The sequence below is a fragment of the Grus americana genome, chromosome 17 (assembly GCF_028858705.1).
Source record: "Grus americana isolate bGruAme1 chromosome 17, bGruAme1.mat, whole genome shotgun sequence".
NCBI lineage: Eukaryota > Metazoa > Chordata > Aves > Gruiformes > Gruidae > Grus > Grus americana.
In genome coordinates, this window is record NC_072868.1 from 14,431,225 (window position 1) to 14,456,695 (window position 25,471).

The 25,471-nt window shown below is 49.9% G+C and overlaps 1 protein-coding gene across 4 annotated transcripts in view; it reads left to right on the top strand.

Annotated features, from left to right (window-relative positions):
• The window catches only part of PMEPA1 (prostate transmembrane protein, androgen induced 1), a 49,491-nt gene extending 25,237 nt beyond the window's left edge, over nt 1-24,254 (top strand). For 2 of the 4 annotated variants that reach the window (XM_054846013.1, XM_054846015.1), the window contains 3 exons: nt 14,224-14,378; nt 20,879-20,932; nt 21,025-24,254. In XM_054846013.1, the coding sequence (XP_054701988.1) occupies nt 14,224-14,378; nt 20,879-20,932; nt 21,025-21,570 (755 nt within the window). In that variant the 3' untranslated portion in view covers nt 21,571-24,254. The remainder of the gene's footprint in view (nt 1-14,223; nt 14,379-20,878; nt 20,933-21,024) is intronic. The other 2 variants (XR_008579691.1, XM_054846014.1) reach the window with 2 other exon arrangements.
• The last annotated feature ends 1,217 nt before the right edge of the window (nt 24,255-25,471 follow it).

Here is a 25,471-nt window from a genome sequence, read left to right on the forward strand (position 1 = left end):
CCCGCGGAGGTGGCTTGAAAAGCCGGGCTAGAAATCACCTCTGCGGAGGGGATGGGCGAGCTTGGGGGCTTCTCGCCCCTGCGGCCTCTTCCCTCCAACCGCCCCCAAAAACCTATTGTTGGGGCTGACCTCGCGGGTCGGCTCTCCACTGCCGTTCCATGTCATCAATCTGCCGTCTGGGGGCTGCGTGGGGACGGGACGGGGTGCTGGGGACAATGGGGCGGGCAGGAGGGACGCAGATGTGCCAGGGGATGGGGAGGGGATGGGGAGGCTCGGCTCATCCTGCCGCAGCCGGGCGAGGGGAGGGCATGGGAACGCAGTCCCGTTCTCGGCTCTGAAACCCGCTCTGCTGAGCAAACGCTGCTGGTTTTACATGGGAGGACAGCTTCTCTTTTTGTGCCTGCTTAAAAACTCACAGATACAAAACACTACAACAAAACTTAGACTTGCCAGCATATCTGCTGTAGGAGTTAAAACCTTTCTCAGGCTGTTGCTACAGCTGAGGTGGAAGTAAATTTATTACCTTTAATTTTGTCAGATTTGGGGCGTTTTTACTCACCTCCCCCATTCACTCTGGTGTGTGTATATATAAATATACTTTTTTTTTTTCACATCTCTGTGTGAGAGTATGCACATGCATTTGCTCCCATCTGGTGGTGTTCAGACCAGGTCAAGAATTGAACTTGAATATTGCAGTGACCAAACGCAGTCTGGGCATTTGCATGCGTTTTGCATAAATTTTTTTTTCTGCAGTGCATAATTATGTCTAACTTAAGATTGTCCTTGTTCCATGGGAGTGATTACCTTGTGGAAAGGTCACTCCTTTTGTAAGCAAAAGCTGCAAAACAATACAGACGATAACGACGCTTAAGAAGAAGCGGAGAAGGGAGAGGTGTCCTGCTGACCGGCTGAGGAAATCCGGTCGCAGTTGCAGCCCTGTCATGACCTGCGTGGCTTTGGCCAACTTGCTCAATCCGTGTTTCGACACCCGTCTGCGAGCTGCGCGTCGGGGCAGCCCGTGCAGCACTGCTGCCCGGGGACACATGTCCCGGAGCCCCCGGGGAGGTGCAGTGCTGCGGCCTCGGAACGGGGGCACGGCGGGGACCCTGGTGCCGCTCCCGAATGCCGATGGGCTCCTCAGAGCTGCACCGGTGGCGTGTGGGGACCCATGCTGATTCACGCAGGAAAAATGCCAGAGGAGCAGAGGTTCCCCGGCCACAGCTCGTGGTGTTTCCTGGCTTCTCCGCGCCCCTGCCACATCCCGGAGTCAGGCGCTGGGCACGAGGCAATGGGTGTTGTGCTTGCGGCAGGGAGGCACGGGTGTTGCTGCTTGTCCCCGTGTCCCTCTCGGGGTGCCTGTGCTCCAGCGATGGTCCCACAGGACCAGAGCTTGTTGGGAATCGGCTGATGAAAAGTTTTCCCAGGAATAAGTGGAAATGGAAACTTTCTGGAGGACAGCCAGGGTGGAGGGAAGTGGAAAGGAGGACACTGGGGAGAGAGGCACAGTAAAACCCGGTACGTACAGCGTTCAGCTGGGAGAGGCTGTGGTCCATGCTGATGACAGGCACGAACCTCCATCTCCACACTTGTGCACCGTCACCACTGGCTGTTTTGCAGTGGGATGTCCCACACGGAGCAGGAAAGCCCGTGCCATCTCACCGCTTTGCAGACGAGGAGAATGCTTTGCTGCTGCCTTCCTTTCTGCGCACACAACAAATGCAGCGTACCGGATCCTCGTGACCTGCAGAATTAAAGTTGCCTTGTTTTGATGGGCCTGGTGACTAATGAAACGTGTATTCCTTAGCGTCTCTGCCGCAGCAGGAGGAGGGAGCAGGGAGTCGGCGGTGTGCACCGGGTGACGTGGTGCAGGCGGCTGCGGCTGACGGTGAAGCTGCTGGTGCCCCGTCGGTGTGAAGCAGCTCCGTTGCAGCGGGAGAGGGGGCTCAAATGAAGTTGGAATCGGAAACCCAATCCCTTTAATTGCTGTTAGCTTTCTGGAGAGGTGGCAAAGCCTTCCCTGGATGGAGCACTTGCTCTCCTCGGAGCGTCCGTGACTGGCAATTTGTCTGTCGAAACAGATGTGGGCAGCAACAAACATTTATTTCTATAACTAGAAACAAATTTGGTAATTGCCTCTTTCAACAGGACTTGCTCAAGCAGGAAATGAAATTCCTAAATGGCAGTTAGCAAAAGTATTTATAGCTAAGTTCATAAATGAGATGTGTTTTCCTTTGTCATGAGTTTCTGCTGGGTGGAAGGAAAAAAACCCTCTATGGTAGCAAGCCACATATTGATCAGGAGTGTTTCCAGGGTATACAAAAATAGTTATTTATTAATGTGTTTATTTTTACTAGCTGTAGAAATACACCTGACAAACAAAACCTCTCTGGTCTTTCAGGGTCAGCTGGCAGGGTTTGATCCGGATATTGTGGACTGTGTTTTTTCATTCAATTTTTTGGTAGATTTTTCTCTGGTTCATGCCGTTCATGATTGCAAACGGTAAAGTTTTGTTCCTATGTCCATCCCTGGATGCTTGTGTTCAAGGGGGCGAGTGAGGTGCTGCCCCTGCCCCAGGCCCGAGGGCATCGTGCTGCCTCTCGGGGAGCAGGAGATACCCGGGTTGTTCTCAGCTTGGTGGGGCCATGAGCCTTTGCTCAGTGTTTCCTAGTGAGCAAGCAAATTTACCTATCTTTCAAGTGTAAAATCAAAATTGCTTTATTCTTTTAATCCAGTTTAGCTGTCCTTACCCTTGGGAGTAACTTCAAAAGCAATGTACTCCTTCCAGTCATCTCAGTAGGCTGGGATCAGGCTAACCGTGCATAAAAGACGACGTCTGAAGATCCTGGAGAAGGGGAGGGTGAGAGAAATAGGAGCAGAAAGGGAGAGAAGGGGTTGGCGTATGCAAGATTTTAGAAAGTCTGAGTGTCCCGAAGAACCTCGTTAGTTCTCAGTGCTCTGAGGGAGCTGGTTAATGTCCTGAGGAGTTTCTCTGAACAAGTCTCCAGCTGACAGGTCTCTGCTCAGAGCCCAGAGGTGTCCCAGCTGAAGGAGCTGCTGACCCCAGCTCTCACGTTTGCAGTCCCCGTGGAGAAGCTGAGTGCTGCCGTGCCGATCCTGCCTGTCTGGCCCTTGAAGGCAGGTCCCGCTCCCCGCAGCTGCCACCGTGGCCGTGCTAGCTTGGGGAGGTCACCCGCTAAAAACAGGCGCAGTGGTGTGATCAGGACAGCTCCTGTGTTCTAGGGACTAAAACATTTTCTGAGGCCCAATCGGTCTGATAATTCCATCGCTATAAGCATGAAATGGGACCATTTCCTTTAAAACAAACACAAAAAGGGGGTGGGGGTGCAGGATGAGGCCATCGTTTGTCAGTGACTCAGAGGATGTGATGTGTGATTACCCAGGGTGACAAATGAAGAAAACGAACTATATTAAATGCACAGTTATGGCCCAAGGATTGACACTATGAATACAACTCCTTGGGGCCGCATCACCCATTTTCCAGCAATGTTTTTTCTCAAACTGGCTCCTTTTCTGAGTCCCACTTGCGCTCTTGCCGCGTTCTTGGCCCGCCATCACTACCTCGCATGGCGTTATTTCTGCTTGCTCCGTCAGAACTGGCCATGGTGAATCTGGAAACGCAGTTTAGCCATTAACTGTACTGATGATGCATGAAGCAGGACCAAATCCAACGGGCTCTTCCCAGCTGTCCTGCCTGTTGACACGGGCCCAATCCTGCTCTCTTTGATGCCTCGGTGTTGGTGCTGCAGGTCCAGGTTCAAGGTGCTGTGATTAGTGCCAGCAGTGGCAATATCAAGAACATATTCTGTATCTATCTCCAGTACTTCTGTGCTATCTTGCAAACAAATACAATTGTTGACAATCTGATGGGCCCTTCGTACGTGGTTTTATGGAGGTAGTATTTAGGAGATAAACATAGCAGATGCTAATACATGACTGTTGTAGTAATGACTTTGCCTGGTCTGATTGTTTCTAAGATGACCTAACAGATGAGTGGCCAAGAGTGAGTAATCTGCTATCTGAAGTTCTTTGTTCTTTCATCTCTTCTTCCCCGTCCACAGTCTCGGAGAGGGAGAACATTGGTCTCTTTAATGAGTGGAGCTCGGCATCTGGTGGATGAAATGGCCTCTCTAAACCAGGAGCAGTGTTCGGAGCTGCACCCTCTCTGGCAGCCTTTGGATTCCAGCTGTTGCCTGGAGCTGTTTTGGTTCTTGCTTAAATTAGAGCAGTTCAAATGTAATGTTTAGCATAATAGGCACGTCCCTTTTCCAAGCAGGGCTGGGAAGGATGCGCCCGGGCAGAGCTGCTTGCACCAGGCTGCGGTGCTGCTGTGCCAGGGTATTTTCCTCCGTGCCGTGGGTATGAACAGGGCGAGGGGCCGCTGTCAGACGCGGTCCCCTCCTGCTGCCCCTCCTGTGCAATGCTGCAGAGTCCGAGCCCCCACAGCTGCTCACTGAGGAGTTGGGAGTTTATTCCCTACTAAAATCATAGCTCGGAAGGGTGACTAGATTCAGATGGCTCTTTTCAAATTCACATTCTTTAGTCTTGAGTAGAAAAAATGAGTTCCACTCTTTGGCTATGTTGCTTAACCCACATCCTTTTACGGAGGCTTTGATGAGCATCTGGCATAACGACCACGCTTTGGCTGGGCTCGATTCTGCTGAGTTTCTCTTGGGTCCTTCCAGAGAGCCACATGCTGCTCCAAAGTGTGCCCAAATTTTGCTCTAACATCTATCCCCTGCTCTCCAAAAGTATGCTCGCAGCCGGTGGGCACAAACGCAGGGGCAGGCAGGGCTCTAAACTGACCACGAGGACCGGGCAGAGCTCAGGCCAGCTCTGTGGGACCCTGCTTTGATCCCGGCCTGCTGCAGACCAGTTCAGTAACGTCAGCTCTGGCCTTTCTGGTTCTCTGCTTGCAAAGGACAGCGTGTCGGTATGTGTAAGGCAGGGCGGTACAGGGTGTCCTCAGCTTTCATTTTCCAAAAGTGATTAGGACTCATTTTGTGCCCTAATTATTGGGGCATGCAAGGTAGTGGTAGGCTCTCAGCTGTTCATGGCAAGGACTGTCCTTGTGTGTCTCCTTGTTCTTGATGGTGCCTCTGGGCGCTGCTGAAGCCGTGGTGCTCTGAAATGTCAGCGAAAACCAGGGAGGGGAGCGGGTCGGGCTGTCACGTAGCTGACAGAATGGATAAGGGTGTCTCTCCTCCTCCTCTGCAGCCTGCTGGTGCCCAAGCCCCTGCCCTTGCTGCTGCCTTCGGCCGGAGATGTAGGTGCTGAGAACGGCTGAAAGTCAGACCCATCACTTCTAGTTTAGGGCAGCGTCTCTGCCTACCCATTGGCAATAAGTTTCGTGCGAAGACGGCAGCCCAGGTCTGTTGGAGAAAATGCTGGGTCATATCCTTCTTCTGCCTGTCAAAGCCCCTGGGTGGGTAGGGGAGCAGGCAGGGGCCTCCGGACCAGCGGCCGAGAAGGATGCTTTCTGTAGGGTGCTAATGAAGCAGCCCAAGTTTTGAATGCTGACAGACGGTTAGCGATGCTGGAAGAGGGAGACCTTGGTCTACCCCTATTCCAAGACTTGGTTTACATTTGCTCTTTGAGGAGCTGCACGAGCTTGTTGAGAAACTTTTAAGGTTACTGGCCTGAAACTGTTCTTGGCTGAAATCCTTGCGCATCCCTACTTGGCATCCCGCAGAGCTTGTAAGTACAGAATTTGGGGAACCACGGACAGGGAGGAAGGATGCATGGATGCTTTTCAGCTCCAAGCTTCAAATTATTGCCAGTACCAGTCTGATTTGGACTTCCATTTCTCCTGACCACTTTCCTGATTACTCTTGAATAGCCTCATCTGCACATGCTTAGTCAAAAAGTAGCTCTACCCTTATTTATGTCTTTTACATGCTTTTTTTAATGTAACTAGAGCACTGCCATCAAGGGCTACAAGGAACCTATTCAAACAGAAGATGCCCAAGGGTGGGGGTGGATGAAAAGATGAGAAAATTGGGAGGAGAGGGAACTGCAGTCAGGGCTGTGCACATCTCTGCTGCGTCTTGCTCTGAGTCATGCGGCCAGGGCAGCTCTGTGGATATCGGAGGTGTTAATGGAAAATCAGGGATGAAAGTGCTCGCTGCAGATTTGTGAACACTTTTCATTAATTCATCCGGTTAATTTTGCCATGTCTGGAAAGACTGTGCGTGTGTGTGTGTAGAGACCTTCCTTTCTGGGGTGTGAGGTGGGGGTGCATGGAGGACGGAGCGTTGCAGACAGTTGAACTTGCCCTAAATCCCTAAGGATTATGGAAGAAGCCGGAACATGTGGTGTGACATTACAGTGCCACCATATTTAGCTGGCGGTAGGCAGCAATTCATTTACAGATTCCATAGGCTTCAGGACCGGCTGTGACCTGACTGTCCCCAGGGGCTGTGCCGGAGGCCGGTGCCGCTCACCGGGCGCCGCTGCGGGACGGTCCCCACCGAGGTGCCCCACTCCACGTCATTGCAGGCTCTCGGCCGGAATCTGTTGAATCACGGTGCTGAGTCACCCACGTGAACCAGGCTCCATAAATAACCACAGGCACTCCACAAAGAAGCCGCGCAGCGGAAAGTGCTGCTTCATAGTTGGAGCAGGGGCTCTGGGGGAAGAAAGCAAGATGCTTTTCTCAGCTCCGCTTTCTCTAAGCATCACATAGCTCTTTGCGTGGTGCCGACAGGTATCCTGCTGCCACCCCGCAGGAGGCACGTGTTCGCCAAGGGCTGGTTGCTGGCAGAGGGCTCGGGTGCCCTGTGCTGCGGGTTCCCCGTCCACGCCGATAGATTTGTGCCCAGTAATTGCATCCTGTTGCCGGTGAGCTGTTTGGCTCCACGCCCGTGCCAAGGGCCATGCTCCTGCAGTCCCGGGAGGGACTGGGTTCCTCGGCGAGGCTGAGTCAGCGCCAGGTCTTGTTCCTGGGCTCAGTGACCTGGGAAAAGACTTTGTCCCTCTGCAATGGATGGGCTGGGAGCCTGGGCTCACCCCTCAGCAGCTGATCTGGGTGCCCGGGGTCAGGGTGAGCACTCTTCCGCCTTGGCATAGCGCATCTCCTGTGCCAAGCTTTGCTCCACCTGCTTGCCCACCTTGGCTTCCTGGGGACCTTAACTGCATCATTGCCCAGCACCCACCCCCTATATCTGTACGTTGACTTCATCCATAAGCTGTGGCTCTGCTGCCTGAGCGAGGAGGGAGGCTGTGGCGTGCCCACCGCTGCGGGCAGAGCTTTGCTCTAAAACCCTGCGTGGGCGCCTGCAGGGGCGGTCAGGGGTGCTGTGGGGGCAGGATGGGGCCAGGGAGCTCAAGCTCCCTGCCCTTAGAAGTGATCCTTAGCCCACGTCTTCCGGGGGCTAGAGAGATGCTGCCCAGGTTTGTACAAGGCCTGGTTACGTCTCTTGTGCTTCAACAGGAAGGTCGGAAAAGTCTCAATCTGTTTCTGCCTGTTTTATTGAGGCTCGTTAGGCAGCAGGAGAAATCTCTCTACAAAACTATCCCATTCAGTCTTGGTGTAAAAGTTGTAAGCGTGTTGGAGAAGGTGAAGACCGGAGGTGAAGGCCCAGTATGCGGTGGAGTTCCTTGGCTCTTGCATTAGGCACTTGCAGGATGTTTCTCTGGGAACATAAGTGACACGTAATTAAAAATAGTCCCTGCGTATGGTGGAAAATGGAAATTTCCATACAGCTGGGTTGCAGAGTAACATCCCGGTGTAGACAAGGAGCCTGTTATCTCGGTCTGCAGGTGTTTGTGGAGGGTCTTCAACAAGAGGGTCCCTGCGCTGCTGTGGGCTGACGCCCGAGGCCGGGTGAGGCGGCTCTGCCCAGCGAGGAGCCCGGCTGCCGGGAGCGAGCGCCCGCGGGGCAGCGATGGCACAGCCGTGAGTCAGGGCAGAGGCTGTTTCCACAGTTCTCTGAAACTTCCGAAATAGCAAAATCTGCGTTGTTCTCGGCCCCTTTTTAGTCTCCCTGACTCTTACTCACTTCCTTTTGGATTTTTCTACTACTCAAATTCACATCAGTTTCTAGATCAGGGGAAACCACTGGAGTTAGGCTTTCGGTTTAAGCCTGGTTTTTGCCTTTTCTGTGACCTGCGCTATGGCAGCTGTTGGGGCAATGCCCAACGCTCCCAAAGCCTGATGAAGCTTCACCTGCCTCTGTCACCAGCTCTCCTCTCTGTTAGGCGTGTTGGAGCAACCTCAAAACACCATTTTAGATGGATTTTCCAAAAAAATGCTAATAAAACGAGTGATAATGGGGCTCTGATGCAGAGGGACCGTCACAGGAGCATCCAGAGGCTGAAGTGCGTATCACATCCGTCCTGGGTAAAAATTAACTCATGGCTCATTAACTTTCAACAGCGACGCTTGCTCGGGAGGTATCTCATCCTGTCTGGCGTGACGCCGGGCATTGGGTTGCCTCACACCAGGCTGATGTCCTCAGAAGATGAAATCAGCAGCAGGAGTTTTTTTCTCCACACCCTGAAGAGCATATTTTTGGTAGTCCGTGTGAGCTTGTGATCGGATTCATCGTGCTTGAACTGTCCCAGCAATCTGTTTCAAGTCAGAACTAAGGGGGTTTTAATGATAAAAATACCCAGAGGAAGTGAAAGTGAACATAGGAGAAGCAAAGTATTCTGCAGGGGATTCTCTGCTTGCTTTAATTTTCTCTCAGCAGCATAGACTTGAGTTTTAGCACGGTGCACCGTAGCATTTATGATGACTGGCATATTTTTTTTTTAAACTTTTTTTCTTAGGAATTGTGGCTCATGCAGCTACATTTGTTCAGCTTAGCCATTATCTCCTGAGTAATTTCACTTCTCATCACTTCTCACACGATACGCAATTCCAATATATGTAGAAATTGTAATTGAAGCTTACAGGTAACTGTTTTGACCTCCAGATGTGCATTATACCCAGCTGAAAGCAAAGGTCATCTTGGCTGAGACCCTGTCTGAAAGGTGTTCTGTCCACTTGTAAATGATAGCTGGATTGCCTGTAGTTATTGCAGCAAAATGCAGGTGTATTTTTTTTTTTCTGCTCCTCTTTATACTTGCCAGTGCTTTGGAGCATTTGTCTTCAGCAGTGATACTCTGTGTGGAAGGAAGAGCATTAATAAAGTTTATAGTAAGCATTTTATGAACTGTATAATAGCTGTAAAAAGTAAAGGAAATGCATTTAAAGTATATCATAGCCTCACCTCCCCTGCGGCTGCTGTGAGCCGTGAGCGTGTGCAGAGGCTCAGTGCTCCGTTGACTCAAATAGCTCTCCCTCCTTGCAAAAATATTTATAAAGTTTAAACCTGTGGGTGCTGAGCAATTTGTTCATGGGCACTTGAAGAAGCTCTGAGATGCACCTTTCTGCAGCTGCTTTTATCGAGCCGTAAATGTGATCTTTGGTGGGAGGAGCGGGGCCAGGTGCCCCAGCAGCCATAGCGGTGAGGTGCCTCCGCGCCAGCTGCCAGCCAGCTGCCATTTTCATACATTTCAGATGTTTTAGAGCCTTTTTGTCTCAGTGGCCGGGCAGCAAGGGCACATGCTGCCTTCCTACAAAAAGCCCTCTGAGCAGGAGAGCGGCCGCAGCCTGCGCGGTGCGGAGTCCGCAGCCTTTGGGAAACGGTGGGGTCTCCTGTCGTTCGTTAATGTAACGCTGTTATCTGCTGTGAAACCCTTATTCAAGGCCACATGTGGTTTAAAGTGGCAAGTGGGTAATGAACTTGAAGAGTGGGACGTGACAAGTGATTTTTGACTCGATCACGAATATCCAGTTTCAGGATTGTGAGAATCTGGGGGAAAAATGCTTAGTTGCAAAACAGTTGCATGCGTGCTGACTGACTCCCAAAGCTGCAGCGTCTAGACAGAAAATACAGAAAAGCAGGTTGTGTCACTTAAATGTGATGTCTGAACCTGTTAGTTTGAAACGTATTCTGGAGTAAAAATTATGCAAAATTAAATTAGTGTGACCTTACTTTGCATTTGGAGGCTGAATATGCCCATCTTGTAAAGCCTAGTGCATTTATAACACTTCCCTTGGGGAAAATTACAGAGAGAAATGGAATGAGGTCTCTTCTAATTGAAAAGTGACAATGATTAGGAAGCCAAATACAAAATGTGTTGAGTATTTTTTTTTCTTGTTTTGTTGTGTGTGTGTTTTTAAGAATACCAGTAGAATTATAAATTATGTGCTTTGCAGTTTGGCTTGTTTTTCATTCCCCAAAGGCTTTTTATTAGCATAGCAGCTGAATTGCACTTGTATAATAACATATTAACTCAAAGTTTGGGTTTTTAATGATCTTTCTTCATTAGTTTGACTGAGCTGCTTGGATAAAATCTTACCAAGTATATCCAGCTCTCCAGTGTGTTGGGTTTTTTTCCCCCTTGTGCAAACGAAGCCCACGAAGACAAGTTAAAACAGAGGCAGAGTTGGCAGAAACTTTGGTGCCTCGAGTGGATAAGAGTCTCTTAAAACTTGAAAAGCACAAATTGAGCGTGTGGGGCTTTTTTTTGGTTTGGTTTGATTTTTATTTCATTTTTTTTTTTTTTCCAAAGGCCAGATTAGGCAACATGAGCGTTCTTGGGATTAAAGCTCATCTCAACGTAGCTGACACAGGCTGGGCTTGAGGTAGAGCAAAACTCTGTGCCCTCTGCTCTTCCCGGAGCTCCTGCTGGTGCCGAGAGCAGAGGTTCTTGGGTTTGGCCTCCTCATGTACACCTTCAGCAGTGGGAAGAAATTCTCATTTCAGCACCACCACCAAAGACGACATAAGGGCAGATGCATTTCTCGTATACAATACTTAAACGTTCGAGCCCTCGGCTGTGTCGCAAGGCAAGGGTAGATGTGCTCCGGCGTAGCGATTGAGCTGTTTGCTTCCCTGTGCTAACGAAGGAGATCAGGATCAGGAGAAGAGCAAGGTCGTTGGCATGAAAAGGCCAAAGTCCAACTGGGAGGAGCTGATCAGGTTTTATCGTTCAGACACGTTTCACCAAACCTGTTTACAGCATGTTAATTTGCAGCTTAATTGTCCTCCCTCCTCCCACAAAGCGAGATACTAAAATCACTCTTCTATTGATAATACCAGTGTGATTGCCGTAACGTTTGACTGGATTCCACACTGAAATAACCCAGCTTAGAGCTTGAAGAGCGAGGTGTGATGCGGGGCCGAACACTGCCTGCGCCTCCCGGCCTCGCCCTGTGGTCCCTGGGGGCTCCAGCTCCAGGAGAACATGGGACGGAGCGATTGGGGCAGCAGGAGCATCCCTGCCGGAAAGCAGCGTCCCCTCCGTTCTGGTGATCATACTGTGCCTTACTATTGCACCTCTTGGCAACTGTTTTGTAACACCCCAATTACAGGAGTCCCAGAGCCAGAATAAACAGCGTTCAGGGCTGGATGGGGATGGATGAGACGCTGGTGTGTTGTCCCAGATCGTGATGGAATTCTCACCCGTTCTTCTGCTTCAGGCTCTGCTCGTTATACGCCTGTACGTGTGCGCAGGAAGCTTGGCTGAGGTCGGTTCTAAATGACACGTCTCGTGTGTTCCTTCCTAGGAAGGAATTAGGGCAGCGCTTCCTGATGGCCAAAACCTCACCTGTGGCACCAAAGTACCGTGGCCAATTTAGCAAGGTTTGGTTCATGTAAGGGACCTCTTGTCCTGGAAAAGAACTTTCCTTTACAACTGCCTTGGTCTTGTTTTTCTTCAGAAATATAACCTCTTTTAACAGAAAAGAAGTTTTCCATCACTGGCCTCATTTATATTTTTTTCTTGTGTTTTCTTACTGTGGCCAAAGCACATGCTGCGTTTTGAGGCTAGGTTGACTCATCTTCCTAAAAACCTTGCTTGTTTTTTGGTTTTTGTTTTGTTTTTTCTTTTCTGTAATGAATTCTGCAAAAAGCGGGCTCTGCACCCAAGCTGGGTGGCTGCTCTGCTGCCCACGTGTAGGGGAGGCAGAGGGGCTCTGGGTCAGTGCCCCCCTGGGCTCTGGCTCTTCGTGGGTGACCTGCAGAGCACCCGGGGGAGCTGTGGGGCATCCCATGCCTGGCTGGGATGCCAGGGCTGCACCCCGCCGCTCAGGTGCTGGAGGTCGGCAGGGATGCTCTCAGTGCCGCTGGGCGCAGCTGGCACTAGGACATGCCTCTGGGCTGCGGAGGGACGCTCTTCGTTGGGGGGATGACGTGGGAAGAGACGTTGTGCCTTCTTTTAATGGTTTTGCATCGCCCTCTTTTCCCAGCCCTTTAAGTTTCGGTGTGTTTGTGCGTCTGGTTAATCTGCTTTGTGTTTAGAAGAAACAAGCTCCTGTTTCAGCCCGTTCCTCCAGCACGGGGCACCCGTGGCAGCACTGGGGTCTGGTCATTTGTCATTCCCATGGGTGAGCTGTGCCACTGCTTTGGGGCTGCATCATAAATTGTTGGGAACGTGGTTTTTTTCCAGGCTCTTCCCCTTACAGTGGCATTTGGGCACCTTGCTGGGGTTGCTGTGAAAGACCCATCTTTGAAGAAGATGCCCTTAGCTATAAGGCATCTTTTAAGGCAAAACTCCTTTGCAATGTTTGGCTTTTAATCCCTCTCTTCCCACCCCGCGTGCAATCTCCTGGTGTAGGGGCAGCTGTGTTTTAGGGGTGCTGTAAGTATATGGGCTCCAGATCACTCGCACTTTAAGTGACAAATAAGGCTCCTGCTTTCCAGGCATAATTCTGCTCTTTGAAGGTGGTGGGCAGAGCTGGTTAAGCATTTTGGGCAATGGCAGAAATAGCTGCTGTTTAGCAGAATGAGCTCCGAGGTAACTGGCAGCACTCACCACCTGGACTGTTTTCTTGACATTTATTTGCTTTTACTGGCGCTTAAATGCCACCTGCCAGGAGAAAACTTTCCATAAAAAAAAGTAAAATTAAATTTGCCTGACTCAGCAGAAGCCACCCCAGCTGGTACAAGCGGTGTGATGCTGCCCTTCGAGGCATGATGGGTCTTCCTATGGATCTGCAGATATATATGTGTGTATCTGTATAGATAAAATACAGATGCAGCGTTCATGATAGCTTAGGGCACAGCTTTCCAAAACTGGATTTTATAGCTGTCCCTACTGAGAAGCAAACAAAGTTTAAATCCCCAGAACTATTGAACGTTGCTGGTTTGGCCCCTCCTTTACGATGAGCACTGGAGTTGCTGCTGCCCGGTCCCGGGCACGGCGAGCCCTGGGGTGCTGCTGGCACGAGGGGTCTTGGGGGGAGCAACCGAGCGGTTCGGGGATGGCATCTGCTCTCTGGGTGCCAAATGCACGGAAATAATGACCCAGCGCTACGTTTGCCTCCAGTACTCGATTTTCCTTAGCCTCAGAGAGGTGTGAGGAATTATTTCCTTAGGAAGTTTTAGGAGCGGCTTCTTACTGCCTCCTGCCAAATGTCTCTGGAGTTAGCCGGATAGTCTGTTGTTTGCTCGTTCTTGTTTGTTTGGAGGATTTTTGGCAGTTTTCCTATATGCCAGTTCAAGCCACTCAAGCTGCCACTGTCAGCTGGCCGAGCCCTGAGCCGAGGGATGTCTGGTGCTCCGGGACGTGGCCCGGATGGGCTGGCGCCGGGGAGAGGGGGGCTGCCAGCACCCGTGCCGGCTGTGCTGTGCCGTGCCACGGGCTCCCCGTGACACCGTCCGACCCCCTGTGACAGAGGGAACGTGTGCCTGGTGCCGGGGTGTGCCAAGGAGGACTTCGGTCTGGTCCTGTCTGGAGGAAGGAGTGATGATGATGGGAAGAGAATTGTAGAAATTGAGCTTGCATTTAGCTAAATTGTTTCATTAGGCTGACTTACGCTGGTTTGTGGCTCCGTGGCCCCGAGCGAGGCACACTCAGCACCGAGATGCTGCTGGTTTTGTAGCCGGCGGTGGGGGCATCCAGCACGCTGAGCTGGGAGGGCGTTGGGGAGTCCTGTCTGCATTGTAGCTTGGGAGCACTCAGCTTTGTAGATCGTCTTTAAAGATCTCTCCTAGATGCTCTTCTGTGACGCTGAAAAAAGTGAATTAATGATTTTTTTATTAAGTAAGTAGCTGAGCTCACAGCATGCAGAACCCACGTATGCCTGTGTGAGAGCGTTATGGGGGAAGGATGCAACGGTGTCATCGGTGTCTCGGCCACGTTAGTTCTTTTGTGCGCTCAATTACATGCTGCTTTTTCTGGTGGCTTAAAGTCTGTCTGTCTCTCTTGCAGCGGAGTTGGAGTTTGTACAGATAATCATAATCGTGGTGGTGATGATGGTGATGGTGGTGGTGATCACGTGTCTGCTGAACCACTACAAACTCTCTGCGCGATCCTTCATCAGCCGGCACAGCCAGGGGAGGCGGAGAGACGAGAACCTCTCATCAGTAAGTCCCATCCTGCTCCTCCAACCCACGTCGTCCTGCGCCGTTTGCCAAATGATGTGACCTTGGGGAAACATCAGAGCCAAAGGCGCTTGTTTGGGGCGTGTTTGCCCATGGCCCCTTGGCTCTGCATGAAGAGACTCCCTCCAGGTTGGGTCTTGGCATCAGCTTCTGTCTCTCAGCTTTTGGGGGAGGGGGGAGGGGGTCGTTTTGGGGATGCCTCTGGCTCTTTAGGGTGCTGTATGTTGTAATATATGGATAGCCATAGTCTCAGCCTTTGCCCTGAGCTTTGCAGTTCAGACTTTACATCAGTAAAATAACTGCACGAGGCTTTTCTTGGTGTGTCCTGTTCCTGAATCCACCGCGTACCCTCAGCTGGTTGGGGTGCACGTGCCTGACCTTTAACAGCCCCAAACTATTGAGTCTCTGGTGGTTCCAGTTGGAAGGTCTCAAATGGCTGGATAAAAACTTGCTGCCTGCCTTGAAGAGAATAGGAAATCCTGGAAGACTCTCTCCAGTTTTCACTAGTGGTGCTGCCAGTACTGTGGTGGAGGGGTCAGAAAGCACTTGTCAGCCAGGCAAGCAGAAATCTCTCCAAAGGGATGCTCGAGAGGTTCCCTGTGTAACCCAGGCTCCCTGCTTCATAACAGCCTGAGGAGAAACGTGTTAATTGTACCTCTGACGAGGACTCGAGCAGGAGCCTCTCCAGCCTTGAGGCAGGCGTTGGTTTATGCGGGAGCTCAGAGAGACTTAAAGAACCTATAGAGAAAAGACAGCGCGTTTTCTTGGAAGGTGAGCGTGCACTATTCACCACAGAGCCTACATGGCTCTGTCTTCTGTGCAGGGATATCGTGTACTGTTACGTTCACGCTGAGGGATCTCAGAGCTCTTTAGATGATAGGGCTTCCTCAAGGTCACTGCTTCACGCCCTCCCCTCTGCTGGCTTCCAGGGCAGGCTGAGCACACCGATGCTGCCTTGTTGTGGTCTGCCATGCTCTCTTGTAGCAAATCCATGCTGGCTGCAGGAGAAAGATCACATATGGGATTGCTTTCTTTTTGCTTTTTTTTATCTTCTATTTTTTCTTTTTTTTTGGGGGGGGGGGGGTGGTAGCGTTTTTTTGAGGGAGAGAGATCTAACATCTTATTTAATAAGTCTTCTGTACAGCGCGGTTGAAGGCTGTCCAGCCAGCAGACACCCAGGGTGCAGGCTGTCCCTCTGCTCCGTAGCTGCTCTCTGTCACCCGCTGCCCACAGCAGACGAAGGTCCCTTATCGGACGCTCTGTGCCCAAGCGAGGAAGAAACCCCTTGAGAAGCAGAGCCATGCAAGCCCCCTGCTCAATTAACCCACCTTTCGTTTCGTGGGCTGCGGAGCGCATCTCTGGAGGGCACGACAGTGAGCTCGGCTCGCGGTGGTTTGTCAATGCTCTGCAACAAGATCAAAGTGCCGGGAGCGCGTGATCCCGCGTTCCACCAGCCGGCGCGAGGGTGGTGATCGCTCGAGCCCCTGCCTGCTTTGGGGATCAGAGCTAAACCCCCCGCACGTATCCGGGCTCCTCCTGGAGTTACACAAATCTTATGCTCTTCTTACCGTTCCGTGCCCCCGCTTCCAACAGCAGCAGAATGTGGGCATCCGAGCACGTGAATTATTAAAAATAGCAGAAAGATTGTTTTCCCCTCTTCAGGTTTTTTTACTGGTTTATCATATCCAGAATGTTTCACTTGAACAATACCCAAATGTTTCATTTTACATTTTCAAAGCAAATCTCAGGTCAAGCCTTTTTTATTTTAATGTACCAATTTCTTTTTTTTTAAGTGGCCTGGTTTTCATTTTCTTTACAAAGAGGAAAGAAGGCTAACATGGAAAAAGAAGAGAAAATCACATGGAGGTTGAAGAAAAATTTTAGGTTGAATCAAAAATTGTTGACTATTTAAAAATGATGCCTTCCCCCTTTTTTTTTTCTTTTTTTTTAAATTTCACCAGGCCAAAACTTCCAGCCATTTTTTGGCCCAGTCCCTGCACTAAAACAGCTCCGTTATTTATTCAGCCTTCAGATACATCAGCAATAAAATGGCTTTTCAGCAAAGGTTTACCTCCATGCCTCTCCTACACCTCGGATGCAGAGTCTTCAAAACCTTTCTCAGAGCTAAGGAGAGAAATGCGAATGTACCATTTTGGTGTTGGGTTGGTTTTTTTTTTTCCCCTCTTTATAATTCTTCCCCTTCTCCCTGCCCGTGTCTGTGCTGCGAGCGCAGCGTTGGTGATGGAGCGGCGGCCAGGCTTCCCCGTGCCCCGCGCGCCCTGCTGTCGGGACAGAGAGCCCCTCTGTGCTGAGCGGGAAGCTCGTTACCGTGGGATCAATCGTAACGAAGAGCTGAAAGGTAGCTCCTTTCGGCTGCGGCACGGCGTTTCTTGTTGTAGAAAACAGCTCCGCTCTAAACGAGCGCTGAAGGCTGGCAGGCAAAGGCTGCGCCGAACTGGATACCGGTTTCCATAAGCCATTAAACTTGCGCTGAACTGGTGTTGGGCTTTTGAAATCCCAAACTTCATTTTGCTGTCGTGACCGCAGACGGGCACCGGAGCTGCATATGCGCTTTTTCATCTTCTGAAATATTAAAGTAGTTCATCCCATGGTCAGGATGCTGCTAGGTCTGCCCGAGTTGTCCTTTTTTTGTTGTTTTAGCTCAAAAATTACAACTGAAGGAGAAATTAATTTCCCTAAAGGGTTTGTTGTTTTTTTTTTTTAAAATGCAGTTCTTGCTAGCAAGGAATTCTTGTATTATGTCATGTGTTTCTCCATCACCATTCTTGCTGTGCTTAAACTCTGTCTCCTTACAACAAGCACCTTTCTTTTTCCAGAACTAAGAATGTTTAAGAAATGCTACTAAAAACTTTTTTTGCAGTAAGAACGGCACTGTCCCTGCACCTTTGGAACAGTGATATCCCACTCCCCCAAGCAAAAGCAGTTTAAATGCAATTTCCAAGCATAGCTTTGTCACACAAAGTGGAAAACATTAAGTCCTCCTGAAGGCTCAGAGACTTAATCTGCACCATGCAGCCTTACAGAGAAAATTCTCTGACATTACTAAAACAAGTGGTTCTATAGAAGTCGAAGATTGATCTCTAAAAAGAAATCAAAAAGTAATTTTAGGTTCTGCAGTGAGTCCTGGAATACTTGTGCAGGCTTTTACAGCCATATTGCTCTTCAGACAGCAGAATCTCAGCTTTCGTTTCAGAAAACCGTAGCTTTCTAGACTCAGCCATTGTTGAGATGAATTCAAGTCCTAAATATTCTGAAAATCAGAGGTGAGTGAGGAGAGCCCCGAGGAGGAGGATTTACAGCGGCGACGCTCCCTCACGGGGCAGTGCAGTTTTCTTGGCACGGTGGGGCCGTGTGCCCATCCCACGGCCACAGGGCGAAGGCTAAGAGTACGCGTTCTGTCTCTGAGGCTTTGCCCTCCTCTGACTACTGATTTCCAGCAATTTTAATCCCACTGTTGAGTCTTTAGGAGGGATGCGCCGTTACCCAGATGGGCTTCGCAGTGGTGTCTGAGGCAGAGGGTCGGTGTCGGTGAGCGGTGAGTGTGGTCGGTCAGCCGTGGGCACGTAAGCGTGTCCGGGACAAGCCCTGCAGTCCCGGGAGAAGTGGTTAATAACAGCTGCAGAGATCCAGCTCCTACAGAAAATGGATCTCCTGTCTGCTTCTTATCTCTCTGCAGCTCCCATTTTAATGGCGTTTCTACTGGTTTGCTGCACTTGCATCCGCCTCTTGCCCAGAGCATCGTGCCTGGACCTCATCTGTACAAACAGATGAGGTAACGTGTGAGCCAGAGCTTTTCTTCTAAACGCCCGGGTGGGATATTGGGTGCAGGCGTTGGGTGAGTGGGTGCTTAGGGATAGGGGACGTTTTGGGTGGAGCAGCTCACGCAGGGGTGTGTGCGTGCCCTCCCCATCGCCTGCCGCAGCGGGAAGCCCCAGCTGAGCCCGGCGATGCTCCAGCTCACCGGGAAGCGCCGGGCTGCAGCCGCCCTCGCGGGAGCCGGCTGACATCACTCCTGGGAAAGGGGGAAGCAGATGGGATATTGCCATGGCACTGCCCACTGCCAAGTTAAATATAAAACATCTAGCAGAAGGCAGCGGGGTACTCGCTGCTCAGGAAGTCTGCCACAGGGACGTGGCAAAGTAAACACAATTTTCGAAGTGCTTCCCGCTCCTGCCCGCTGCTTCGGCATTCTTTGGGGCGAAGCAAAGGGCTGGCAGCGTGTGCTGGAAATCCTTCCTTTGCCCTTCGGTGTCGGCGCCGGGGCTGAGCAGCGGGTTAGAGGCGAGGGTTTGATCTGTGGCAGATGCAGTTCCTCTTGGGTCTTTTGCTGCTGGGGGAATTTGACTGTGGACTATCCCTGCAGGCAAGAAATACATGTAAAATGGACCAGACTAAACAGTTGATGCTTGTGTAAACAGTTGCGTATGGAAGTCTCAAGGTCTGTATAAAACACGGCGTTGCATTGCTCAGGAAGGGCTATGCAGCCCACGGCTCAACCAGCGCATTCATTAGCTGTAGCCGGGGAGGATGCTGGTACTGCGGCACTTACCCTCTGCTCCAAGGAGATGCTCCCTAAAAAACATGGAGAAGTGGGAAGAATTTGAGCCGTCTTATTTCCCTATAAATCACTGTTCTCCTTGCACTGGCAACAGGACTGCCTTGAGGGTTATGTGCAGAGCCGAGCTTCAAAACCAGGAACCTGATGGGATTCTCTCCATACCTGATACCACGTGCCATGCCGCGAGAGAAAATACATTGCAAATTTGGGGAAAATAAAGAAGAAAAAGGGGGCGGGGGGAAGGCAGTTGGATGTGTGTTGCGGGGTGCAAGGGTGCTGAGGCTGCTGCCGCGGGGCTTGGGGCTGGCTCTGCCCGCAGGGGCACCCCCGGTCTGTCTGCTCTCGGGGGTGCTTTGGGGGGGGAGCAGAGATGCTGCGGAGCCGCTTACTGGGATAGCTGCAAAGGTACGCAGCAACGTTCTGCCTTGCGTGCTGCAGCCTGGTGTTAGGCCAGATGTGCTTCACAGCTGGGTGAGCTCCAGGGAGCATCAGACAGGCGTAATCCCTTCTGACCTCACCAGTGAAGGTGTCCACGGCGCTGCGGTAGCGTTGCAGCTTTTTACAGGCTTTCACCGGGCTGCCCGGAGCGCCACCAAGGTTATTAAAAAAATAGGCGTTTTCAGAGTAGGAAAGTTTGTGTTTGGCTCATCCAGAGAGCCCTGCTGCGCAGGCTGGGCCGGAGAACGGCCGTTGGATGGACGCCTTGAAGGGAGACAGGGGGAGAAGAAACACCCTTGGCATTTTCTTTCCACTGGTGGTAAACACTTCTGCCCGTGCCTGACTTGCTAGTGCCAGAACTGGAGATTGACCTCCAAGGAACTGGGAAGTGCCATCTATTCCAGGTTATAATTACGAGCCTTCTGGCATGTTTTCCTCCAGCCCTTCCCGGAGGGATGTTGCTGTATGTGAATATTAGCAATATTTAAATGTTTTAGTTCTTAAGGCAAAAGTGTCTAGGGTGAACTGTGTATGCTCAGAGTATCACCAGCAAATGGGAAGAGCCTTTGTTTGTTTTGATCGTGAATTGTAAACTAATCTCATGGTTTGGGGGAAATTGGCTTGTGGCTTTGTCCTGCCTGGGGTTGTTGGCGCCTGGGCTCAGATTGCGGGATCAGGGCGATGCTTGCAGTGCGAGGAAGCCTCTAGACCAGAGTTCCTCAGTCTAAGCCAAGGAACGTTTATCCTTTTGGGGAAAAAAATACTCTAGAACCATCCTGTTGCTACAGATTTCTTTTATTTTTTTCCCAAATCGAAATTAGGCTTAACATTTGGTTATTCAGTTATTATCTTTATTTTCCCATGATTTCCTTGATTGTGTGCATCAGAATGTGGGTGTGAGGTTTTTCTTTTTTTTTTTTTTTTTAAAAATCTTGTCATTATTTCATGGAGCATTTTCTGATGTCTTGTGAATCACCCACGGCTCGTGGATCACAAATAGAAAAATACTCCTCTGGCATGTTTGAACCAGGGAGAGAAACACGCTGGGTGGGTGTGGGCGGGAGGGGGAAGTCTGCAAATGGGAGAGCGTTGTTTGCTGGTGTCGTTCTCATCATTCATTCTGCAAGTGATCTATTAAATGTAAATGGAGGTGAAAACGGAGGGAAATTTTGATCAGAAGTGGTGTTTTCAGTGCTAATGTGCTAATACCCTGAGCGTATACCCATATGATACCCAACGTATATGAGAACAGCCGCTGCCCTTACTGGAGCAGGTCGTCTGTTCGGAAGCGGGTCCGTGCTGCGCGTTGCTGCAGCCGGGGCAGGAGCGCGTTGGCGGCGGCGGCGGCAGCGTCGTACCGGGGCTGCGGTGCGGGGTCAGACCTGGCACCCGCCGATTGCAGAAGGAGCTCAGCCACTGCTGGCGGTCAGACTCACTCCGCGCTCTCTTCTCCTTTCCCCTGCAGGAGGGAAGCCTGTGGCCTTCAGAAAGCACCGTGTCGGGGAATGGAATAACAGAGGTGAGGGTGACGGGGGTGCGGGTGCCGGCGCCTTTCCCGCTGGGCTGGGTTGCAGCGTCTCGTGCTTCTCACCCTCTTTCTCTCCCCTCCAGCAGCAAATCTACACCCCGAGACCCAGCGACCGCCTGGCGGTGCCATCCTTTCTGCAGAGGGACCGCTTTAACAGATTCCAGCCAACCTACCCCTACATGCAGCACGAGATCGACCTGCCGCCCACCATCTCGCTCTCGGACGGCGAGGAGCCCCCCCCGTACCAGGGACCCTGCACGCTGCAGCTGCGGGACCCCGAGCAGCAAATGGAGCTCAACAGAGAGTCGGTCCGGGCCCCCCCCAACAGAACCATCTTCGACAGTGACTTGATAGATAACTCCGTGTACGGGGGGCCGTGCCCCCCCAGCAGTAACTCTGGCATCAGCGCGACCTGCTATGGGAGCAATGGTAGGATGGAGGGACCACCGCCCACGTACAGCGAGGTGATAGGGCACTACCCCGGGTCGACGTTTTACCAGCACCAGCAGAACAACGGGATGCCCTCCATCTTGGAGGGCAGCAGACTCCATCATTCACAAATCAATGGCCTTGAGAGCACAACCGCGTGGAACAAAGAGAAAGAGAAACAAAAAGGGCACCCCTTTTAAAAAAAAAAAAAAAAAAAAAAAAAAAAAGAAAAGGAAAAAAAGAGAAAAAAGCAAGAAAGTAAATGAAACACTCTGCACTTGTCATTAAAAGAAAAAGGGGAGAGAGAGAGAGAGAGTTGAGGAAGATGAGCAAAGAAAAAAAAAAAAGCCCTTCCCCATCTCTCCATGTATAAATATTTACTTGTTATGTCTGGTCTGAATGCACAAGCCTACCAAGCTTGCAAAAACATTTCTTTATTGAGCTGTGTCTAGACGTTTAAAAAGGAAAAAAAAAAATCAACTGTAGTCTTTTTTTTTTTTTTGGTTTCTAGTTGAGCTGTGTGTGAATGCTTTTTTTTGTTTGATTATTTCACTTATCTTTAAAGACAAAATATTTGCACAAAAAACATTTTGTTTAAAGATCTGCAATATAAATATATAAATATATATTAAAAATAAGAGAAAGTGTATGTGTAAGGAGCAGGAGTATTTTTGTATTAGAAGAGGCCTATTCAAAAAAAAAAAAGTTGTTTTCTGAACTAGAAGAAAAATGGCAATTTTTTGAGTGCCAACTCAAAAAGCGTGTATTACATTGTAAAAAAACAAAAAAACAAAAAAAATCAAAAGCAGGGGTTTAGAGTTATTTATATAAATGTTGAAATTTTGCACTATTTTTTAATATAAATATGTCAGTGCTTGTGTTGGTCAAAGCCTCTATCATACCTACCGTGAACCTGTTAAGGGATATATATATGTGGAAGTGAAGAACAAAGTAGCTGGAAGGGGGTGGAAAAAGGCTGAAGTGGAGATGCCAGCCCTGGGAGGAGCGGTGAGCGAGACTGCATCTTATGCAAATCCTTAATTTCCAGAGTCCCTGCACGTGGCCGCCGACAGTCACGGCTTTATACATTCCCTACAAAGCAAGAGGAGTTGGTGTGTGTCTGTATCTCATCCCGTAGGATTATTGGAGTAAAAAGGTAAAATAAAAACTCCCTGCTTCTGAGAGTCAGTAATGACTGAAGCAGACAAAAATTACTTGATTTTTTTTTTTTTTTTTTGGACAACCTCTAACTTTTTGGAGGGGGGTGGTGGGGGTGAGAATAAACTTCTGTGTCTGAAGGAACAAAGTGTTTTTTGGTTTATTTCTTTCAATGTTCAACTGAAGGGCCCTATTTGGAGCTAAAGCGGTGATTGTGGAAGTTACTGTGAGTAAATGGTAACGTGCCCACCGGCTGCCTTTCAGCTGGGGTTTAAATAGCTCATTGGAAGTACGAGCGGAAAAGCGTGGTGGTGGTGAAAGGCATTTTCATTTTGTATTAACCTCCCAAACCTCTGTTTGGGATGAACGGGCGCAGCCGTGTCTCGCAGCTCCGCCATCCCCTGGGCTGCCTCCGGTCATCGTTATTTTTTACTTTATTATCTTAGCTAAAGAGGCGTCAGATACAGTAGATGGAAACGAATCTGCTCCTGTGATGTATTAATTAAAGGCTAAAGAAATACGCTTAAGGCTTTAGAAGCAAACCCCCTTTACCTCTTCCGAAGATGCCCTCACCCGCAGCAGCACGGTCCCACCGCATCCCACCCACGGTCCCGCGCCCGGCGTCGTGCGTCTTTAATTTATCTTGGTTTTTTGGAAGCATTTTGTCTTACTATGCTATTGTTTACATTTTTATATTGCGTAGGTGTCTGGTAGGTGTTTTACCCTCGTGGTGAATTTGTACGTGATGGAGTGAGCGAGTGAGAAACCCGAGAGCGCGTGCGAGAGAGAAAAGAAAAGGGATGAAGCTGTTCCCGGTCCCATCTCCCCGGGCGGGAGAGCATCTCTCCGAGCGCGAGGAAGGGTCGGTAGGGGAACCACGGAGAGCGAAGCTTTTACAAGGAGGTGTGATTTCATTTTCCGCAGGATGCTATCTAGTAGAGTGACATAAATGAAAGATATAAAGGCAATAACTATTGTTTTTAAGCAACTTTTCTATTACTTGAAGAAAAAAAAAAAACAAAAAAAACCCCCACAAAAAACCCTGAGAACGGTTTTGAAGTTCTGACCATTTGAACCATATTTATATATATTTTAAAGAAAATGGTGAATAGCTGAACTTGAAGTTTGATCATTATTTTTTGCTTTATTTTTGCCTAGAAATAGTCCTGTACCTTCTCAATATTTCAAACTGCTTTTCCACAGCTCTTGAAATCGTCATAGCTTTACAGTCGTGTAACCTAAATTTTGATGACCTAAAAAAAAAAAAAAAGCCACAAAAAAAAAAAAGTCATGCAAAGGAATAAATCTAGTTTGTCGTGAAAGGTACAAAAGTGATGAATTTATACGAGTTTTTAAAATGTATCTTTCCTTTATGTAACATGTCTATTTAGTGCCTTATTAAAGAAAGAGTAACCCTCCCTTTTTAAAGAGGGGGGGAAAACAAAATCATCGTTAGCGTCACAAGTTAACCAGCGTCTGGTCTCTTGCTCCTTTGGACCTTGCGTTCAATTTTCCAGTCCCTTCTCTCCCAGCAGCTCCCCGGAGCAGCTCCCCGCGCCCGCTGCTCTGCTCCGACTCGTTGTAAGGGAACTTGACCACGTTTATGCACATTATCCTACCCGGGGAGGTAGGAAACTGTGGTGGATATTGTAAATGAGATACCAACCAAAAGAGAAACTGAAATATAATATCTACTGCCCTCTTGAGCCAAAATGCGTGAATAGTGGTGGTGGGTTGTTGGGGGTGGGGTTTTTTTTGGGGGGGGGGGTGGGAGGGGTGGTGTTCTGTGATCTAGACTAGTTTGTTTGCTACAAAAAACCCTGGTTACCTCAGCAGGTTTTGGGTGGGATACGCATCGCACAGCCGAAACCGAGCAGCGAACAGGGAGGTGTGGCGGGGACTGCAGGTCGTTAGGGAAGGGAACTGGCGCGTCACCCGGCCACCAGACCCCCTGGAGAGGTCGGGGGGGGGATAGGGTCTGGAAAGGTGCGGAGGGGTAGTGGGAGAGGGTCTGAAAATGCAGTGCAATTAAACCCAGCTCTCGTGCTTTGAAGTCCTCAAAATTTCAACCGATTCTCTGGTTTTTCCCCTATTTTTTTTTTCTCTCTCCCCAATCCACTCCCAGTGTGAGCTTTTCTTTCTCAAGCATCGCCCCAAGCGTCTGCAGCTGAGTGATCAGTTTGCTGAGTTCCTGGGTCCGGTTTCATTTACCTCTTTCTCTAGTTTGGGGAATTTGATGAGTGTGAAATGGGATGGCTCATCAACACCAAATTTCTATTGTGAACGCTGCCTTTCGGTCCGTGCCGTGCACAAACGAAACCCAAGCTGCCACCTTCCCCACTGCTTGTGCAGGTCCCTGGGGAGCGGCTGCAGCCCTGGGGAGGGGGGGCCCTGGGTGCCAGGCAGCGGGTGCAACTCGAGTCCACCTCGACGGAGCCAAGTTGTCACCTTTTGTCTTTCCTCTGTCCATCCCTCTGCTTTGCAGTCCCGAGAACTCTGTATTTCAAGTGCAGGTACCAGATCTGGGGCCCAGATCAACTGCAAGTTCTGAATGGGTGTCTAGAAATAACCGTCTGTTCTTTTTTATTATTATTATTATTGTTGTTGTTGTTGTTGTTATTGTTATTATTACTATTTAATGTTACTTTTCGCCTCGGGGTCCATTTCTCCCCGTTCCCACGTCCCGTATTGCCACCAAGGCAGAGAATTTGCTTTGCACACCCTTGCCGATGTCTCTACTCGTTTCCTTCTGGCCTTCGTGCAGCTCAGGAGAGAACTGTACCAGAAGCTGGACCGTGGTCCTGCTCCGTAGGAGTCTCTAGCATCTTGCAGCTGTCAGCAGAGAGGTTCAGGCCCCTTCAGAACGATTTATTTTTAAACAAATACAGAAGAAACAAGGCATTGCTAATGCTTAGCAACCTCTCGTCCTAGCCTGCCTTTTTG